This window comes from Aotus nancymaae, unplaced genomic scaffold (genome assembly GCF_030222135.1).
Source record: "Aotus nancymaae isolate 86718 unplaced genomic scaffold, 86718_ANA_hifiasm-v0.15.2.pri h1tg000007l, whole genome shotgun sequence".
In the NCBI taxonomy this organism is placed as follows: Eukaryota; Metazoa; Chordata; class Mammalia; order Primates; family Aotidae; genus Aotus; species Aotus nancymaae.
In genome coordinates this window covers 52,674,738-52,697,571 of record NW_026988418.1, presented here as the reverse complement: position 1 = coordinate 52,697,571, position 22,834 = coordinate 52,674,738, and the positions used below count along the sequence as shown (strand labels likewise).

Here is a 22,834-nt window from a genome sequence, read left to right as displayed (position 1 = left end):
GCCAAGACAGGCAGATCACTTGAGCCCAGGAGTTTGAGACCAGCCTGGACAACATGGTAAAACCCCATCTCTACAAAAATTAGCTGGGCAAGGTGGCTCATACATAACAGTCCCAGCTACTTCGGAGGCTGAGGTTGGAGGATCACTTGAGCCCAGGAGGTTGAGGTTACACTGCACTCCAGTCTGGGCAACAGAGCGAGACCCACTCTAAAAATAAAATAAAATAAAATACAGTCTCTGCTCTCAAAAGAGGCCAAAGTAAAGATGAAAAAAAATAAGAGCACTACTTTTTAGTGATGTAGATAGATGGTTGTTTGAAAATAAATGACTTCAGAATAGATCCTCTATCAAGGATCTAAATGTGTAGGTGTGTAAGCCACAAAAAGTAATTTTTTAAAAGGATAGAAATATCTGAAAGAGAAATAATTCTTTAAAAAGTAAAGTTTGCTTCTTGGTTCTTCAGCCAAAAATAGACATGACAAAAGAACTAACACAACCACAGAAAACTTATTTGTATTCAAATGTATTTTCAGGAAGACTTCAAGATTTGACACAGGTACAGAGAAAAGGAACAAACTAAAACAAATATAAATAAGGTCAGCTACAGACTGACCTCTATTTGAAATGTGTCTTTAAAAAAATTTTTAGTCTTACTTTTTAAAAATATGATTGAGAATTTTTTTTTCTTTAATTCAAGTCTTCTTAATTGATTTAAAATACTTGTGAACTGAACTCATACATTAAGGCAAATTTTGATGTTAAATACTCATTTAATCGATGAACTCTGTTTCATCTAAACTGCTAATCCAGGGAGAAAGTTTTCGTAAAAAACATTTTATTGCTACAAAGAGAAACATGGTCACAAAAAGCCTTTAAGCGTATCTTAACGCAAATTACTATTCAATGTCAATGCAGTAAAAAAATACACAGAGCACAAAATACTTGCCCAGTTTATATCTTCTAGGGTAAGTATTCAAAAAATTAATGCACACTTGAATATTCACTCCCAAGAGCAGCATTTAAGATAAAATGATTAGTATAGATATACTAACAATACACATTTGTTACCCTTAACATCAATAAAGTAATAAAAATTAAGCTTAAAAATTATACAAACAATTCATCGGATCTAAGTTTGGTAGCTATAAAAACTAAACTAAAATAGTTTTACCTTCATTTTATTAAACAAATGTCAAACATTTAGAAATTATATAAAACAAATTTTAACATGTGGAATGCATGCAACATGGATGTTAATTCATTTTAAGCTATTAAATTTCTTACCCTTTTTTACATTAGAACAGAAATGTAAAGCTCCTTTTAAATCTAATACCTTGTATTTAATTTTCTTCAGGTTGCTCAACAGGAAAGTCAGCAGGTTCTTCCTTTGCTGTTTCTTCCTCAACGTCCTCTACTTCCTCCACTCCCTCTACTTCTCCCACCGTCCCTGCTTCCCCTCCTTCCCCCACTCCCTCTACATTTCCTTCACCCTCTATTCCTCCTTCTCTCACTTCCTCTGCTTCTTCTACTTCCTCTGCCTCCCCCACTTCCTCTGCTTCTTCTTCCTCCTCTTCATCTTCCTCTTCTTCAATAGGTTCATCAATCTTCTCTTCATCCTCCTCATCTCCTTCTATTTGCTGATCCTGAGAATGGTCTTGAATTTCAAAAGGATTCTCACCCTAAAAACATAAGAAATGAGTTTTAAAATCAGCACATTCATTGTTACATGATATGGCAAGTGAAATTTTTACTTTCCATATCATGAGGAATAAATACCATTTTGAAACTTTTTATTTTAAATTATAACAAATTCATTATTTGTTGAGTGTCCATTTCATACCTATGTGCATATATAAATGAAGCCATTACTTTATACTCCATAAACTGGAATAAAGGCCATATTTTCCCCTTAACTATATTTCTAAAATCATATATATATGACAAAGGCAAGTGTGGTTTTTGGTAGAAACAAAAGAGATGATGCAAAGATGTATATTTTACTTACTTAAATGAGTATTTAATGTTACAGAATCTCTGAAAAACTCAAATGAAAATCAGGTACCTTGTTTTATGTACTAGTTAACATGCCTCATTTCTACTTTTAAAAAGTAGACAAACCTCTCAGTAAACATTCACAGGTACAACTTTAATATTTTAATACTTGAATTATATATCTGTATCAATCTCATATAAATTTGACCATATCAGAAGGCCATATTAATGTAGTAAGAAATGAAGTTAACAGTGGAGAGTATTAAACAGGAAAATATTAAGACTGGCACTATCCTTTAAGATTAATGGCACAGGAAGGTGCAGGATGAAGCAGAGAACAAAAAGAAGAAATACCAGTGAGGAGGCTACTCTAATAGCCCAGACCAGGGAAATGTAAAAGACGTGGTGACATTATTAATGGAACAGGTAAATTACAATCACTATTCTAATGGAAAGGAAAAGGGGAAGAAGTGTGTATATGCTATTAATATATATAACTTCAGATATCTAGATGTCTAATAGGCAGCTATAAGTTTGCAACTCAAAAGAGAGGAGAGTTCAAAGTAAGATATTTAAATTTGTGAATTGCCTGCTTGCACAGAGTGCATGGTGAAGTGAGGGTCTTAAATGGGAAAGCCCTGGGATGGGACTGGTGGATTAAGTAGAAAAAAGGACTGGAATAGAAACCCTAGGAAGATGCCTATACTGCACATGGGGGCAGAAGTTAGAAATGAAGGAACACTTGGTGCAGGAGGAAACCCAGGACAGTAAAAGACTATCTGGGAAAAGAGTTTCAAGAGTGATAGATCAACAGTGTCAAATGACATAAAAATAAATAAAAAGCAGAAAGCAATTGGCAAAGGTCACTAGAGTTGATCACCATCACAAAATGAGGGTTCTTGAAGATTTATTGTACTATCCCCTTATTTTCATATATTTAAAATGATCATACGTTAAAATTTATTAAAGGTCACTAGATTTGATAATGATATCATTAGTAATCTTAGGAAGAGCAGTTTCAAAAGTATGATATGAGAGTTAGACAGTAGCAGTTGTCCAAGAATGTATCTTTAAATTTCCTATGAAGCTGTCAAAAACCACAGGCCCTGGTTCCAACACCCTGAGATTTCCATTTAGTCTGCACTGGAGCTCTTGCTGAAAACATAAATTCCTGGATTAATCTCAGACCACCTGAATCAAACTTTCCAGGGGAAAGTTTGGTAACTTGCACATTTAAGAAGCATTTCAGGGCAAAAATTAGCTGGGTGTGGTAGTGCATGCCTGTAGACATAGCTACTCAGGAGGCTGAGGCAGGAGAATCTTTTGAACCTGGCAGGTGGAGGTTGCAATGAGCCAACACCACGCCACTGCACTCCAGACTGGGCGACAGAGTGAGACTGTATCTCACACACACACACAAAAAGCAGCATTTCAGGAGGTATTTATCAGCAAAGTTTGGGAAACCCTAATTCAGAAAGCCTAAAAAAGGGCTTAGGCAGCTTTTTATTTATTTTAGCCTCACAGGTACCTGAGCACATTCCTTTGGTTGAGAAGGAAAGAGTGAATAATGAGAGGAAGTGAAGAGCACGTGCAAAGTAAACTACCATCTCAAGAACGCTGGGAAGAGATGAGATGATAAAATAGAGTGGGCCAAAATCTAGGAAAAGCTAAGTCATTTTTAGTTTAGGGAACTCATAAGCATGTCTGTTTGTGGAAGACTAGAAAAAAAAAAAAAACAGGAAAAAAATCAGATGCAAATAAGTGAAGAAATAATGATGAAATAAAGACACAGATGAAGGGCAAAGAAGATTCTTCCTCACAGATAATAAAGGTGAAGGAAAGATATATCTAAGGCAGAAATGCGAACACTTAACTGAATTCACATCTAATTGTCTCAATCTCCCTAATGCAAGAGAAGAAATAAGAATATGGTTAGTAGCTGAGTGTGGTGGTGCGTGTCTGTAATCCCAGCTACTAGAGAGGCTGAGGTAGAAGAATGGCTTAAACCCAGGATTTCAAGGCTGCAGTGAGCTATTATCGCACCACTGCACTCCGGCCTGGGCAACACAATGAGATTCTATCTTAAAATATATATATATATATGAAAAAGAATATGGGAAGCAAAGAGAGCATGAATGAAATCTGAGACATGAAGTTATCAAACGTTGAAAGAGTCACTATAGAAAACACATTACACTGGTAGTTATTAAGTAAAATTATTGTGAATTGAGTGAAAATCTGGGAAACACAGGACTGGCACGATAGAAAATTTTTTAGCAAGACAAACAATAAAGCTAACCATAGAGCTAGAACAAATAAGGAATTTTGGAACAGTAGCATTCCCTACCGAAAGGGGTGATTATGAATGCCTAGAACAGGGAGTTAAAGTTAAGGCAGAACAGGATGATACAGTTGGAGAATTAGGAGAAACTGATGAACTGATTATCTCGATGGGAACAAAGTATTTTTTGTTGTTGTTGTTGTTTTTCCTGTCTTCTCTGCTGTGTCTCTAAGGAACAAAGATTTAAAAGGGCATTTTGTCAGACTGAGAGCACTTGACAGTGGAGGAGCTTTAAGCCATGACCAGAGCTGACCATGAGCAGAGGATGTTCCAGGGAATGACAACAGGGAAGGGAGCAGAGAGGCACGCTAAACAAAGGGTCATTATTGAGTAATGTGATCTGAGTGCTTCTTGATTTTTCACATCCATATAAATCAACAGGGATCTTGTTAAAATGAAGATTCTTATTCAGTAGGCCTGGGTATGACCCAAAATTCTGCATTTCTAATGAGCTCCCAAGTGATGCCAATACTGAACCACAGATCACATTCTGAGTAACAAAGTTCTAGAGGAGTTCTCAGTTCAGGTGAGTTCTCTACAACATGTGCATGAGCAGAATACTCCCACAAGTGACGTCTCCCATTCCATGAAGTGACCAGACTGTGTAACTTGAGAACACTACATGGAAATTCTAATTTTGCATTCTTTCCTCATTAAATATTATCTTCATACATCAATAAAAACCACTGACTTCTCAAAAGTTTGTGACAAAGCAAGAATAAAAATCTAATTTTTCCTTCTTTAGCTACGATGCTTCTTTTTGATGCCACATCTCCCATAAAATTGGATTTCAATTCAGGGCTGCATTCATTTTTTTAAAGTATTGTCAAGAATATAGTAAACAGTGACAAATATTAACAACTATTAGATTAACAAATTAGAAAACAGGCCCCTAAGGGGCAAACCAAAAGAACTGGTATTATTTAGCTTAGAAAGCACTGGCAGAGGGACAATTTAATGGACATTAAATATATATCAGGTTTTCTTCACAGAGTAGCTGTTAACAGTCACAATAGCCAAAATAAACAAAACTTCTTTAATCTACACTTACTAATGTAAACAACACGCTCTTGTAAATCTTCAACACAACAGCTCTCTTCAGTGGAGAATAATGATTTTAAGGTAGGCATTATTTTGTAAAGACTGAAAAACTAACTTCTATCAGACCAGTGTGGGTATTACAAGAGAAGTAAAAACAGAACAAAACCAAAAGACTAACCTCTAAAATTTACTTCTATTAATTTCCCAAATCATAGGAAGTTCTTATTTGTTTAGTACTTATAATAAATTTTATGTAAAGATGGATTCAAGCCATAACATATGGCAAAAACCCTGACAAGTAAAGTGGGCCAGCTAGCCGGGCACGGTGGCTCACGTCTGTAATCCCAGTACTTTGGGAGGCTGAGACAGGCGGATCACGAGGTCAAGAGATCGAGACCATCCTGGCCAACATGGTGAAATCTTGTCTCTACTAAAAAATACAAAAATTAGCTGGGCGTGGTGGCGCACACCTATAGTCCCAGCTACTCAGGAGGCTGAGGCAGGAGAATTGCTTGAACCCAGGAGGTGAAGATTGCAGTGAGCCAAGATTGCGCCACTGCACTCCAGCCTGGCACCTGGTGACAGAGCAAGACTCTGAAAAAAAGAAAGGGCGGGGAGAGGGCAGGTATATATCCAATCGTTCACATATGAGTTTCCTAACATTAGAAGTAAACCTCTCTTCTCCTGTCCTCCAAATTTCATGAGATTCCTTCTTCTGGAACAACATATCTGATCTTCCTGCTACCCTCCAACTTTTATACAAGGAAAAGGAATGATTTATCAATTAGTACTCTTGGAAGAAAAAACTGGGTGTACACAACTCAATCCCTTCTGGGTGCCCTCTTTGAGGTCTTCTTAGTGACAGAAAAGGTACATTCTAGTCTGTTCTATGCCATGTGGCAAACTAGGAGAAGCCTGCTGATTGTCCATCTTGGCCAGTAACAGAAGTTGGGGGTATCTAAGTCTACCTAATTTAGAAGTGAAATATTAAAGTCCAGAGCAACCACATATCTAAGGTATCTTCTCCAAGTCAACTTTTTTCTTAAATCAAGAATAAAGCTGATATTTTGATTTTCTATTGAATTTACGTATTTCTCAATTGATTCAGAGCTACAAAGGTGGTAAGAGAGGAATCACTGCTCCCATTTGGCCAATCCCAACAATTAGGAAAAAAGATGTTTTACCTATATGTAAGATATTGAGTAAAATTCTTCTTAATATGTTATACTATATTCAAGTATCACAAAAGGTTACTATGTCACCAGTTAATCATTGCAATACAATATTATTGAAAAGGCTTTTGCCCTAAAATCTTACCTTAACAAAACGTTCATATCGCGCCTTCACTATTGGATTATTTAAAATGCTTGTAGCAGTCAAGACACTTTCTCTTTTTATTTGTTCCTTATAAGCCTACAAAAAACAGAACACACTGAGTACTTGAAAACCATGCCATGAAAAATATTTCCATAATTAAAGCAGCATTTCATGCTCAAACCCTTAGATTTAAATGATTAATTTTCTTACAAACTATACAGCAATAGCAACTACAGTGACCACAATCTAAACCTATGAATTAAAACAATGAAGATTCAAGCCAATCAGCTGCAACAGAAAACACTCAGTCCCCCAAATCTACAAGTCTAGATTCTACTAGACAGCTGCCTTCTCTTCCTTCCACTCCACATCTGCCTCCCCAGACCCCAACTATTAATTTTCATGCTATCAAAAAATAAAGAATAATTTTTCATACTACAAGGGTATCTAGTCTTCCTCTAGGCTGTAGTTATTTTAAGACTATTATACAGAGGAAGAAAGGTAACAATATAGAATGTCTAATTGCCAAAATGATGTCAAGGGAATATTAAGAGAAGAAAAAGACAAAGATTAAGGAAAGATTGTATGTGTTCAAAAATGCCTGAAGAAGTCTGAGTTAAATGAGGTTCACTTCAATACAAAATACAAATTTAAGACTTGGGAATGTTCTATTTGAAACTTAAGGCTTTAATAATTGAATCTTTAAATATGCTTTTCAAACAAACCAGTTTCCCACAATATAAGTATTTGTGTTATCTGAAGTAAAATCTGACTAAATAAAACCAACCAAGTCAATAGAGAAGCAGAAATATACTAACCAAAAAGAAGTAAATTTTTCAGGGACATTCTATTAAAAAATGTAACAATAGATGCTAGTTGGTAATTCTGGTTTTAAATGTGTTTTTCCCAACCATCAGAAAAATGTATCAGTAATAATCAAATCTTTACTTTCTTTCTTATTCTAGAACACATACACACACACACACACACACACATACACACAGACTCTCACAAAACTGTTTTGGACTTTAAAAAAAGTTAAAACAATTCAACAAAAGCTTTGATTTCCTGAATGCTTACCATTACCAGGCGCTATTTTAACTGCCTTATATGTTTCAATTAATCTAATTCTTTAAAAAAATCAGGTAAGAGTAGAATGATCATCTACCTTAATTTTACAGATAAGGAAACTTAAACAAAAAAAAGAAAGGCTAACTTGCTTGCTTAACACATGTTATAGACTGAACAAATCAGACAGTCTTACTCCAGGGCTCACAATCTTAACCAATATATACTACACTGCCACTCTGAGGATAATTAGTTATTTCCATATAAGACTGATAAATTGATAAAACTGCCAATAGGTGGAAAACTATGGCCAAAGAACAATAAAAAATTGATGGATAATCCAGAAACTTTATTAAGACAGACCAAAATTTTACCTGCTTCCCTTTGATATGATCAGGAGATTTTAAGTGCTGCTGGACTGAACTATGTAAAGCAGGGATATATACACTGCAAGCACTGCAGTGAACTGTCTCTACTTTCATCATGTGATCATCTGCAGTAACACCTACAAAAGACATCCAATTATTAAAGAAATGATTCATATATTATTTCTGATCAATGAAGTTTTTACTACTTAGTTTCCATGATTATTTATACCCCTTTCTCCAAAACAAATCTAGGTATATAGGTTTATGTTGAGTATTTCTACCACATCTCATAAATCTATATAAGTAGATTTAAAAATACATAGCTAACTAATTAAAATTATTAACATATGAATTACATTACAGTTCCTAATCATGTTAAACAACCATGCTCTGAGACCTGTACATTCATCTTCCCAAAACTATAATACAAAGGAAAACAAATGTTGATTTTGCAGTAAAACAAGAATTTTCATGATTATGAATGTGGATGAGTAAGGAAAGGAGAAAGGATGTCAAAACTAGATTCGTAAGGAACAAAGGTATTCTGGATCTTGCAAATGCTGACTGGGGTTTATTACAGATGAAGGCATAAATATATGCAAGGGAGTGAAAGAAAATGGTACTTTCTGCAAGTTAGTACGACTGGAACAGAGAATAAAAAAGAGAATAAAGATGAAAATAGAAAAAAAAGAAGGGCCTAAATAATAAAGGGCTTTATGTGCCATGCCTAGGAATTTGAATTTTAACCTGGAGAGGATGAGGAGTCACTGAAAGTTCCTGAAGTAATGAGATCATGTAGCAAAATCATAAATAAGAAAAACTGGAAGTAAGGGAACTACTTCAGAAATACTACAATTGTTAAGACAACAGACAAGGATCTGAACAAATGCAGTATTTAAAGGAAAGGTAAAGAAACAGATTTGTTAAATATTTAAAAGATAGAATTGATGTTACCAATTGATCAGTGCTATAGATACAGCAAGGAAAAAGTCTAGAATAACTCTCTACTTCTGGCTTTGGTAGGTGATGCAGGCCCTTTTCAAGATACAGGAAGAAGATAATTGTGAGGTATTGTTTTGCTGTCTTTGTAAGGTAGGATATGCTCAAGGAGATAATAAATATTTTGGGTATGTTGATTTTGTGTAACTGCTGTAGAGAGATGTCAGTAAGCAGTTAAATGTGTGAGACTAGAGTTCAGAAGAAAGATCTGTGCTAGAAATATAGACGTATAAGTAATCAACATCTAGATATTAACTTAAGCTCTGTAAGTAAGTGAATGCATTAGTAAACAATATAATAGGAGATGGTAATGGGGCTATTGACAAGAGTACTGAGAAACATCAAATTCTAAAAGATTGGCAGAGAAAGCATAAAGACTAAAAAAATGACAAAAGGTTAAAGAGTGTATTAGGCCAGTGAAGTGCCAGAGACACAAAGGAAGAAAAATTATTCATAAATAATAGTAAAAAATGTTACAGAAGATAATGATTCAAAAGAACTTAGAGAAGACAGTGTTAGTAACTTCTGTCAGAGCAGTTTCAGTAGACTAAGGGTAGTAGAAAGTTGTTTAATGTGCTTCATTTAATATATGGGAGATGAAGAAGCAGAGACTAGTGTGGGTTATGCTTAAAGAAGCATTGTTATTTAAAAAGAAAAAGAGGCCGGGCACGGTGGCTCACGCCTATAATCCCAGCACTTTGGGAGGCCGAGGCGGGTGGATCACGAGGTCAAGAGATCGAGACCATCCTGGTCAACATGGTGAAACCCCATCTCTACTAAAAATACAAAAATTAGCTGGGCATGGTGGCGTGTGCCTGTAGTCCCAGCTACTCGGGAGGCTGAGGCAGGAGAATTGCTTGAACCCAGGAGGTGGAGGTTGCGGTGAGCAGAGATCACGCCATTGCACTCCAGCCTGGGTAATAAGAGCGAAACTCCGTCTCAAAAAAAAAAAAAAAAAAAAAAAAAAAAAGAAAAAGAAAGGTTTTAGGAGAACTAGTATCTGTTTTTCTTTTCTTATTCCTTTTGTTGGCTGTTTTTTTTGTTTTTGTTTTAAGTAAAAGCATATTTACAAACTCCAAAAATGGAATCAAAAGAGAAAACAGGACTAAAAAACAGAAGAGTTCATAACTTGAATTTAGGGAGAAGGAATAGGAGAAACAGAGGACAGAGAGAAGTGTCTTTCATCTAGAGAAAAAGGTAACTTTTCCTCTGAAATTTAAGTGAAGGAAGTAATGGTAGGTAGTGATAAATTTTTAAGCATGAGAACAGGAAGTCAACGAAGTTCATTTCTGATAACCCACTCAGAGCAACTGCATATATGACTGTGTACTGTATCACTCTGGTGGCTAACAATTATATTTAAACAGGTTATGATATATTAAAATGCATGTAAAATTTTAAAATAATTTGTTTTAAATATTTACCTTCCATAACATCTTTTTCAATTATTTTGACTACTTCTGTTTGATTATTTGTCTGTTGCTTACGAATAGATGTTTTCTTGAATTTATTCACCATACACTCCTAGAAAACAAAACAGAAAGAATCCAAATAGTTTTCAATGAGTACTTAGTATAATGCTTAGCACTATGTTCATTCTATGAAAGATGCAGTATCTGCTATATAAGAATTAATATCTTTTCTCAAGGAGCTTACAATTTAGTTGAAAAGATAATCATAAAATACTAGGAACCTACAAAAAGTATTCATTTTTCAAAGTATATTTTAAGCATATACAGAAAGAGATCAAAAGGAGCCAGAATATTTAAGCGGTCTTCTCAGAGTAGGTGGGTATTTAAGTTAGGACACACAGAAACCCATTCAGGAAATACATTACAGAAAAAATGTTAATTAAGGGTCACAGTTCTGTGAAGATTACAGTGGTTTGGATAATCACTGTATTTCTTTCTAATAATTCCATCTCTTCTGTCCAAATTAATTGTATGTTCAATTAGCAGTCCAGCTCAAGCCCCTTCTTTAAGCATTCTTTAACATTCCCAACTGTCTTTCCCTTTATCAAACCCCTACAGTACTTCTGAATTCCTGGCATTGCCACTTAACAGTCATTTAGCTACTCTGAGCACAATCATTCATGATAAAAATGAGTTGTTTTAAGGCTCAACTGAAATAATGAATGAATGTATCTAGCATAACTCCAATTAATGGATGACAGCTGACTCCATATCAATAAAGTTGTTAAAGGACACCTCCACCAGAAACAACTGTGAAAAATGTAATAATTTCTGAAATAACAAATCCAAACTCTATTATAGAGGAATTCACAAGCAATTATGGGTTAATTTTAAAACAACTCTTTCTTTAAATAGTAAATTAAAATTTTAGAAATATAACATGTGAGAGATGGGGAAAGTGAAAAATGAAATCATAAGAAATTCACATCAATAAAATGCTTCTCATTTCAAAAACAGCTACTTACATGTAAAAACTCCATAATTACTTTATCAAATTTAGTTTGTTTCTGTATATGATCTAATGTTTCCTGATGTGAAGAACTTTCCAGATGCAGTTCAATATCTTTCTCTTCAAATGTTCGAAATTTACAAAATGAACATGTAAATGCCATTCTATAAGACAAAAAAAAGTCTTCCTTCAAATATTACTTTATTCACTTATAACAAGTTCACAAGAATATACCATTGAAACTAATTTTATCAACATAAATTATTTCCTTTCTTCCATTTTATTACTGAATTAAAATTAGCTTAAATCAAAAACAAGAAAAAACAGTATTTCTTTAAGTACTTATTTAGACAGCACAGTCATTTTACCACTTTACATTTCTGATCCACCTTGGAGCTTCCACGTAGGAAAAATGGAAGCAGTGGATATATAAATTATCTACTTCAAGCCTAGACCAATTAAAAAGCCAAAGCAAACCTCAAGAAGTATCAAGTTCCAAAGTTCTGTAACATTTTACATGTTGTTCCATCCTCAAGCTTCTAAACCACTGGTAGTATCAACAAAGTAAAGTGGCACACCATCAGACAATCATAATTCACTCCTACAGAATTCTTAGGTGATCAAAAGTCTTGCCTTCTAATGACCACTTCACTTCAGGATAACTAATAGGCCTGGACTGGACAAATGCATACATCTGTAAGCTCAAGAGCCACTCCAGAATGAACTGTCCCACTTGTTTTTGGTTTTTGGTTTTTATATTTTTTGAGATGGAGACTTGCTCTGTTGCCCAGGCTGGAGTAGAGTGGTGAGATCTCGGCTCACTGAAACCTCCACCTCCCGAGTTCAAGAGATTCTCCCACAACGGCCTCCCAAGCATCTGGGACTACAGGCATGAACCACCACACCCACTAATTTTTGCATTTTTAGTAGAGGCAGGGTTTTTTTCATATTGGCCAGGCCGGTCTCGAACTCCTGACCTCAGGTATCCACCTGCCTCAGCCTCCCAAAGAGCTGGGATTACAGGTGTGAGCCACTGCACAGAGCATAATTGTTTCTATCTTATGTTATTTTCTTTTCCTTGAATTATGCTAGCAGTCACATAACTGGTTTCTGTTTCTAGTCCCTATTTTCTAATTAATTATTTGCAATGCTATTAGATTTACTTTACTAGTTGAGAATATAAGCTCTGGAGCCAACTGCTGAGTTCATATCCTAATTCCATTTTGTGATCTTGGGCAAGTTACTTGACTTCTCTGGGCCTTGGTTTTCTTACATTGAGACGAGAAAGCTCACAGATGTGTTATGAGAATTTTTAAAAATACATATAAAGCCCTTAGAACAGTTCCTAACACACAATAATTATTCAATTAGTTATTGTTACTTCCTATAGGAGGTAAGAGCACATTACTCCTCAAAGAGCTTCATTAGCTCCTTAAGTCTCAAAAAACAAAGACAAAAATGTTTTCAGCTGGCATCCAGGAAATTTCCTAATCTCTCCTTCTTGGCTTTACTCACCAATTCCTTTAATAATATCTGGCACATAGCATGTCTTCATTAAATGTTTAAATTAGATTATACCTTTCACTCCACTAGAGTCACTTCAATCTACACTGCTTTCAATTTTCTAAATATCAATAACACATTCCTATTTATTTACTTTTATGGCAAACCATGGCCTCTACCTGGGCTTCCTCTCACAACTCCTCCTGTAACTCTGCCATTCCCAGATCAACACAAATACCACTTCCATCATCATAGCCTCCCCTGATTTCCCTGCACCCTTATTTATTTATTTTTTGCTCTATTGCCCAGGCTGGAGTGCAGTGGTGCAATCTTGCTCTGTTTCCCAGGCTAAAGTGCAGTGGCATGATCTCAACTCACTGCAACCTCCACCTCCCAAGCTCAATCGATCCTCCCACTTCAGCCTCCCAAGTGGCTGGGACCACAGGCACCTGTGACCAGGCCTGGCTAATTTTTGTATTTTTTGTAGAGATGAGGTCTCACCATGTTGCCCAAGCTGGTCTTGAACTCCTAGGTTCAAGGAGTCCACCTCCCCTCGGCCTGCCAAAGTGCTAGAATTACCACGCTCAGCTTCCTACACCCTTATTAAGAAGTTATTTCTCATAAGACTACATTGTACTTCTCTTCTGGTATCCTTCACCATATACTATTATATGTGTACATCTCTCACACATCCATCTTGTTCTCCCTAGGTTCCCTTAAGGGTAGGTATACACCTTTCCATCTTCTTTATTATGTTGAAAGCATTCAGATATCCAAGGGAAGGAACCTATCACAAGAATAGTGATTTACTCAATCTTGAATCCTCATAACTCAAAGTAAAACTGCTCTAATAAATGAAAATAATTTTAGACTACTTTAAAGAAATTATATCATAAAATAGTGACTTATGAGTTGACATTCTTTTCATTATATCAGATTTATATTTAGAGTTAGAGAAAATAGTTAAATGAAAGTTCAGTTCTTTCATTTTCTCCAAATCACAATTTGTTACATTAACATGAACATATCCAGATCTAAAATTTTTGATAGCAAAAGTACTCGTAGGGCAATTAAATTTAAAAGATTGCATCTTATAACATAAAATGATTTTTACATTCCTAGACACTGATAATTTCAATTTATTTCCACACCAAAACCTAACTGTGCCTGTTACTTCTACCAAAAGAAGGAATCACAAGAGATAAAGAGTGAGGCAGTACACTCACAAGGACCAAAAATAGTCGTAGTTTTTAAAACTACAACTACTCTTCTTTTTATGGATTGATTTGTTTAGAGATGAGGTTTTGTCATGTTGCCCAGGTTGGCCTCAAATTTCTGGGCTCAAAGCTTTAAGAAAAATTAAGACTTCTTAAAAAACTGCTAAATCACTTTCTAGAGTTATATTATTATACTGTTACCCACAATTTATAAGTGTCCTTTGACCATTCCTTAATTAGCAAGTCAAATTTCTCCTTAGTAATAAAATGGCATACTATTCTTTAAATTTTTAGTTTATTTAAATTACTGTTAAGTTTAAATAATTTCCTTAAAATTATTACTAGCTGTGTTTCCTCATCACATTAAATATTAAACATCCCAGTTTTCTTACTTTTCAAAAGAATTTGGGTGATGTTTTAATTTAATTTGGATATTAATAACTTCTCATGTTTATATTTTCCAAGTCTGTTTGCTTTCTTTTCAAATTTTAAGTTTTTATTTAGCCAAATCTGTTCATCATTTCCTTTGTAATTTATTCTATAACTTTTAAGCCTAGGGAAAAAAATCTCCTTGCAGAACATTTTGTTTTTCTGTAATTTCATTTTTTTACTACATTGATTCCAGGTGGCATATGAGAGGACTCTAAACTGATTTTCGTTATTTCACTGTTCAACCAATTCCCCTCGTTTCTAATATTTTCTTTACTAAATAGTACATTCTTCTTTACAGTCTCTTCACAGGCTAATAATTCCAGTATAATAATTAGCTTTGTGTATTACCACATATTTTTAACTATTATAGCTTTTTAATGATTGAATATCCAGAAAAGTCAGTACCTACTCATTTACTCTTCTTCAGAATTTTCTTTGGAATCTGAATTGGAGAGAACTTACGTATTTGTAATATTTAGTTCCTGCCCATGAAAATCACTATGATCACTGTTTCCATATAGTCAAATCTCAATAACAAGTCGGTTTCTTTTTGTTGTTGTAGTTTGAGACAGCGTTTCGCTCTTGTTACCCAGGCTGGAGTGCAATGGCGTGATCTCGACTCACCGCAACCTCCGCCTCCTGGGTTCAAGTAATTCTCCTGCCTCAGCCTCCCAAGTAGCTGGGACTACGAGCGTGTGCCACCATGCCCAGCTAATTTTTGTATTTTTAGTAGAGACGGAGTTTCACCATGTTGACCAGGATGGTCTCGATCTCTTGACCTTGTGATCCACCCGCCTCGGCCTCCCAAAGTGCTGGGATTATAGGAGTGAACAAGTTGGTTTCTTTTTAAGAATACTGTTATTTCTGGATATTTTATATTTTTTGGATTGCCCTCATGAATATAATGGCTTTTTTCTTATGTTTTCTAAGTAGTGATTACATATAAAATCAAAAATCAAAAGCATTCCAATATATCTGTATCTTTGAACAAGTCTTTTCATTTGAATCTTAAGAAATTTTTCACATTACAATTGATGTGTCTGTCTTTTCTAGGAAATCATTTTTTAATAAGCCTAATATTCTGACTCTAAACACAAACCTGTATCCATCTCCGTATTTCTCACTGTTTTTTTCTCTTCTGCGCCTTTGTTTCTCTCGCCGAGCCTCAATTCGTCGCTTTTCTTCCTCTTCATTTTTAGGATCAGTTTTTGCTAGGATATCACACAAAAAAGTAAAAGCTAAAATTCATTTTCCATTCTCCCTTTCCAATCATCAGTTCATAAAGTACATACTTATGAGGTTTACTTAGTGATTGTAATCTAAAATTGAACTCACCAAAAAAATCGGAGTTTGAGACTGTCCAGTATTTCTGAAACTTCATTGAATTAACTTCATTCATTTGAATACCATCATCACAAAAGAAGTCTGTCATATTTGCTTGTCACCTATGTAATTATTTGCTACAGATTTTTCTTTAAATCTGCTCATTTGTCCCATCTTTATTCTAAGCAATAATATCCTTATCACCTAAAATCATCTTGGACACCACATACATATTCTGGGAAACACTGAAGTAACGTGACCCAGCATGAAAACGAAAGTCCGGTAAACACTGGAGAGCCCTGGATGCAAGAATTTATGTTCATATTGTAGGAGCTCTCAGAAAATTTCTTAAAATGTATAGTCTCCAAAATAAAACCACGTTTGTTCTCTTTTTTAAAAAGTTTCTCTATTGTGATAAAATACACAAAACATAAGATTTACTAGTTTAACCATTTTAAAATGTGCAATTCAATGGCATTAAGTACATTCACAAAGTTATGCAACCATCTCCACTATCTAGTTAGAGAACTTTTCATCATCCATAAAGCAGTCACTCCCTATTTCAACCCTACCCTAAGGCCCTGGGAACCACTAATCTGCTTTCTGATCTACGGATTTGACTATTCTGGGTATTTCATATAAATGGAATCATCCTGTCTGTTGCCTTTTTGGTCTGACTTTTATTTAGCATGTTTTCACAGTTATGTTGCATCATGTATTAGTACTTCCTTCTTTTCTATGGTTTAATAATATTCCATTGTATGACTACACCATATTTTTTTAACCATTCATCTGCTGATGTATATTTCAGTTGTTCTACCTTTTGGCTATTATGAATAATGCTGCCATAAACATTTATATGTAAATTTTTGTTTGGGCGGGGCACAGTGGCTCATGCCTATAATCTTAGCTTTTTGGGAGGCTGAAGCAAACAGCTCACTTGAGGCCTGGAGTTCAAGACCAGCCTGGCCAACATGGCGAAACAGTCTCTACTCAAGATAGAAAAATTAGCTGGGCATGGTAGTGTACGTCTGTAGTTCCAGCTACTCAGGAGGCTGAGGCATGAGAATCACTCGAACCCAGGGACGGAGGTCACAGTGAGCCAAGATTGTGCCACTGCACTCCAGCCTGGGCAAGCGAGCATGATCCTGTCTCAAAAATAAAAATAAATAAATAAATAAATTTTTATTTGAACACTACTTTAAATTCTTTGGGGTAAAATACCTAGAGGTAGAATTGCTAGATCATATGGATAGTCTATGTTTAATTGCTTCAGGAACCACCAATCTGCTTCCCACAGTGGCTTCACCACTTTACATTCCTATCAGTAATGTGTGAGGGTTCCAATTTCCCCATATCCTTGTCAACATTTGCTATTTTCCTTTTTTTCTTTAATTATCACCATCCTAGTGGGTATGAAGTGGTATCTCATTGTGACCAGGTTCTTTCTTATAATACATTTAACTTTACACTTAAAAAAAATTACCTAATTGCCCTTAAATTTTTCCTTTTATGCACTGCTTATCCTTTTGGATGGCCTTTGAAAAATCTACTCATATATTACCTCAAATAAGAAGTTATTTAATCTTCCTTTCGTATGCTAAAACTATGACATGTTGTACTTCTAGCCAAGTGACAGAATCGGGTTCCTTTCCTACCAATTTTCTATAAAGTCATGTAGTCTATACTACAGCATAGCAACACCTCATATTGAGGAAAATTCAGCAATCATCTTTTTAAATGCCCATTTTACACCTGACAGAAGGCATAATTTAACTAAAGAATTTTAGTTCCATTCTTAGCTACACCACACTATTCTCAAGTTTTGTTATATAAAAAAGGGGGAATCAGGGAGGGATACAGAGGATACATATACATCTGCTTTACTGGACAATCAGTTTATCAAACTTTTGCAATATTTAACCATAACTGCAAAGTGTATCTTTGAAATAGGTCCCAAGAGAATCAACTGAATTTTCTATTATAGTCATGTCTAATAAAATTTCAAATTTGATACATAACAGTCTATCAATTGACAAACTGCAAAAAGTATCCCCATAACACATATTCTGCTTAGTTTCAGGTTTCCAGAATTCCAGAAATTCCAGAATATTGTTATTTCTTACTAAACAATAAGGCATGATGAGAAAGTAATTTAAGTATAGTTTTTAAACCTTTCTTGAATTTTATATTATAGAAAATATTTTAAGGAAAAAATCTAACATTGCAATTTCAGTTCTTTGAAATATTACATATTAAAATATCTATAATGTTATAATTAGGGAAAAAGTTATTTTAAAATAAAAGGGAAACATTAATACAAAGCAAACTTCTGTTACAGTCATATGGAGGTTTAAGAACAGGATTTCTAGAGCATTACTTGCTCTGGAATAAATCCTGGCATTACCATTTACTGGTTATTTGACCTAGGCAGCAAATTATTTATCTATTCTGTGCCTATTTTCTCAGCTGTAAAGGGTCTGATACACAACCACACAGGATTCAGGAAAAATAAATGGACCAGGGTATGCACATTTTAAAAGTATCTTTGGGTATTCATGACCAATTATTAACTGCAATAGGGGATTCAGAGATCTAATTTCTACAATCACAATTGGTATGTAGTTTCCCTATACAAACATGAAAAAAATTACCTAAAAGTATGGAATTAAAAAAAATAAAAAGTATCCTGAACCATAGCAATTATGTTTTCTTACTTACTGGGTGATTTGCTGAGGCTTATCTTCTCCATAGGTTTTGCTAGTTTGGGTTTCTTGATAAAGGTTCCACTGGGCTTATTAAATGGCTGCATCATTTTTCTCTTTATTCCTCTTGCAGCAGCAACTGTCACATTGGTGGATTTGTTTTGATAGTCAACAACAATTCCGGGTCTATGAATGCTTCCAAAATCACCCATATGCTGTAAATTTGTGAAATCAATAAATATTAGCATATTATCCAAGATAAAATATGAATTCATATAAAATTTTCATGTTAACTATCTACTAATTTTCACCTGAAAATTCCCTGGAATGTAACTAAATTTTACATGTCCATTCTGAAAAAACACATTGAAAAACTCTGTAAATTATTACATAAGCTCAAATCCACTGAGTTAGTACTTTTATTTCCAGTAGAACAAATAATATTTGCTACCTGTTTTTACTTTTACATTTCAAAATTACTTGAGATTATAGACAACATATGTGCCTGTCCAAATGTTACCACTTGTACAACTCTCTGACAACTCCTCTTCAGAGTTCCTAATTGATGTTTTCTCATGAAAAGACCCTAAAAGAAATCTTTATTTTACTAAAACCTGGCTTACAACTAAGATACACAAAGAAGACCATATTTGTAGTTTGAAGTAAAAAAGATCCAGAAATCATTTAGTATTTCTCCCTGTTGGAAAAGGGAATGAGAAGGCGAGATGGAACATTAGTATGAAATAGGAGAGTTAAAGCATAACCATGCATCAACTTCCAAGACACACTTCAGATAAAGAATTGCATCTGACGTTCCATTCACATTCTTACCTAGAGAAACATTTTTTGACCCAGAAACCCAAGAAACAAAAGTTTACAGATGAAGAGTCATGCAACCAAACGACTCTTTGTGTCCCTTCCTCTTCTCTGGTCATTATCCAAATCTACTAAACCAAGAGGCCACATGTCCAAAGAAATTTATTCTGCTAATCTTACTTTTAGAAGATAAAGATGGAGAAGTAATCTGAAGAGAAGGACCCAAGGGGAATTGTACAAGTGAAGATTAAAAATGTAGGTCCTATTGGCTCATATACTTCACTACCAGGAGGAGAAGAAGAAAAGTCCATTCAGACTAGAATGGTAAATACAAAGTACAGGAATACTTGTTTTACTATTATGAAAACAAAATTGACTTTTGAAGCCTCATTAAGAAAACACACTTTGCCTAAAATAATAAACAGCATGGAAAATATTACGTATTTTCCAAATTTTCAAACTAGAATGGATTTTCAATGCAAAACCCAAGGCCTATCATCCCAACTATTTTCAATTAACCTATAATCCTGAAGTATAGTGGAACTGTAATGTATCAGTTGCTTACATTTGTATACTATGCTTAGGAATACCTATCTAACCTAGTTGTGTTTCCAGGTAATTTAAAGTCACATCAGGAAAATATTCCTCAATTACGCATTAAAGGTGCAATGCATTTTTACATAAGTAAAGAGTAACTGTTAAAAATGCAAAATTTCTACACAAGTATAACAAGCTACACTGATATACCAAAGGTTAACAACCAGTCAAAAATGTGTACCCTACTACATTTTTTGCTAGAAATACTTTCCTCTGCAAAGAAAATATTAAGAGAAGCTGACTTAACAAGATTCTTATTACATTATAACATAAATACAATACCCTTTAAATGATCAAACTATATAGTAAACCCACAATCTACATACACTTACTAAGTAAAATTTCATGTCAATCAAGTAACCTAAGAACATAAAGCACAATGTTTACACTACATACCCTAAAATTAAACAATTGTGGACTAGTATATTTACTCATTTAAGCAATAATTTACAAATTATTACTTCCTAAGAAGAAGCCATAAACATATCTATACAGGTGGAAATTATTTCTCAAGAGTAAAACTAGTTACACAAGGGAAAATAAAACAACCAGCAATTGAGCATATTGTAAGAGTGACTTAGCAAAATTACACTGACCACAAATCATTGTACAATCTGTTACACACATCAACTTCTTCACCACATAAACATGGCTAAGCTATCCTAATCTATCATCAACTTCTTAGTCTCTTGTGCTTAATGTGAAACATGGAGCTTTGAAGAAATTCTACTTGCTAGAGTTTAGCAACAAAGTGTAAACATTTTATCATACATTGCACCTTTAACCTACTCAAAAACTCAAAAAGGGCTCAGTGACCTTTCACAATAATCCACAAACTATTCCACCAGCAAAACTGCTAGTGTTTACAAGGAAAAATGCAACTCCTTTTAACCCCTTTTAGACCAAACCTAACAGCCTCACCTTTTTAATAAAGGGATATTTGGCACAACTTCATGATCATCTCAAACTGTCACTTATTTTCTGAGGTGCTAGAAAAACTTTTATAGTCAACCTAAAAATTATGTTTATGACTCAGCTTTTGCTTCAAAATACACTGGGATGAACAGTGTTTATTCTAGTTGAAAACGATGGTCTTGAAAGGGTTTAAAAGAGTGACTAGTGAAAAGAATCTGAAAAGATTCTGTTGTACTTACTCCTCGGCCTCGGCCTCTGCCTGTTGATGGTCCTCCAAAAGCATCATAGTTTCTGCTTCCAAACGTACTTTCGGGATAAGCAGGCGTTCCTCTCCCCCGAGAGCCTACAGGTGCAGGCTTCATATGGGGTGAAGAAAAACTGCTGTAGGAAGAGTAATTCTCTCTTCCTCTGTCCTCCATAAACCCAGGCCTCAATTTTGAACGGGAGTAAGGTGCTTCCCAGCTAGACCCGCCCTGGTTTCTACCTCCGAAAGAGTCAAGGCTATTCCGGTAGGAGCTCTCAAATCGACCACCATAACTACCTCCGAAGCGGCTTTGTTCGGGTTCATTAAAACCATAGCCAGATCTGTACAGATCTCGCCCACCCAGAGAAGACCTGGAGTCGTAAGACTCATAAGGTCCAAACCTGGAAAAGTTGCACAGTGAGGGAAAAAACAAAAGTAAGCTTACTAATGTTAGACAATTCAAAAGACAAATTATCAGATGACATTTATCAACTAAAATTCATTTATACCATACTGGTTTGCACAGTTCTACTTTTGTTCACACTTGATTAGGGCTGGGCAGTTCAACGTGAGACCAGATAGAAAGCTATCTGAGTCAGATTTTAAATGTGAATTGAGTTTAGTAAAACTTAGCTTAAAATCTGCTTCTTAGCAGCTTTTCTATTTTATGAAGAAAAGATTTGTCTGTCATTATTTAAGCCCAGCCCTAGTCTTGGAAAAGGTCATTTGCTAAAGTTCACAAACTATTCAAACTTTTTTGACTCTATCCCTAATATTAAAAATTACAAAACATTTACAATATTTTGGCTTTCAATGGGGACACAAATTGAAGTCTACACAGATGTAGGTTATTTGTGACACAAGATCCTTTTGCACTCCCAATAATCTATATCACAAACTGCTTCATTGTGTCTGCAGTAATCCAAATTTGGGGAATTATCTCTGTTTGTAAAAATTTGACAATCTGCCAAACTTCAGCCAAGGTCAATTAATCAATCCTCGATCACTTTTTACTTGTAGACTAGAAAATCTAACAAATCTAGAAGGATAAACACATAAAATAAAACAAGATCACCAACATATACCCTCTACATATGAATTTTCAAGGCAGATGAGAAAGAATACATCTTATAATGTCTTCAATTATTTGAAAAAAATTATCACATAAAACTACCCTAAAAAGGGGAGCACACAGTCTCCTTGAAGTTTTAATAGAGTTAACAGAAGAAATAAATCATCTTCCTTCTCACAAACCCAAAGCATGGATTACAAAAGTTGCCTGATATCTTACAACACAGTTTTATAAAGGCCCACAGTTACACATGAGATAAAACAATAACATCTACAGAAATAGCTTATGCACATTACATTCACATATTAAAACATTAAGTGTTACATTACTTCTATTATTTACAGATCACTAAACAGAAGATACTATTTACTTCTGAATCCTAGTAACCATATAAAAATTATTCCTATTTCTGACTACATTTTTCAAAACATCTATCACATAAGCAAAATAGTTGCAACTGTTC

The 22,834-nt window shown here is 34.7% G+C and overlaps 1 protein-coding gene across 3 annotated transcripts in view; it reads right to left on the bottom strand.

Annotated features, from left to right (window-relative positions):
* Positions 1-506: 506 nt before the first annotated feature.
* ZNF326 (zinc finger protein 326) overlaps positions 507-22,834 on the bottom strand; it is a 33,466-nt gene continuing 11,138 nt past the window's right edge. For 2 of the 3 annotated variants that reach the window (XM_021666423.2, XM_064372602.1), the window contains 7 exons: positions 18,744-18,942; positions 15,799-15,910; positions 11,564-11,711; positions 10,551-10,650; positions 8,134-8,264; positions 6,692-6,787; positions 507-1,679 (listed from right to left, as the gene is read on the bottom strand). In XM_021666423.2, the coding sequence (XP_021522098.1) occupies positions 1,341-1,679; positions 6,692-6,787; positions 8,134-8,264; positions 10,551-10,650; positions 11,564-11,711; positions 15,799-15,910; positions 18,744-18,939 (1,122 nt within the window). In that variant the 5' untranslated portion in view covers positions 18,940-18,942 and the 3' untranslated portion in view covers positions 507-1,340. Of the gene's footprint in view, positions 1,680-6,691; positions 6,788-8,133; positions 8,265-10,550; positions 10,651-11,563; positions 11,712-15,798; positions 15,911-18,743; positions 18,943-21,294; positions 21,701-22,834 lie in introns of all 3 variants that reach the window. The other variant, XM_012464831.2, reaches the window with a different exon arrangement.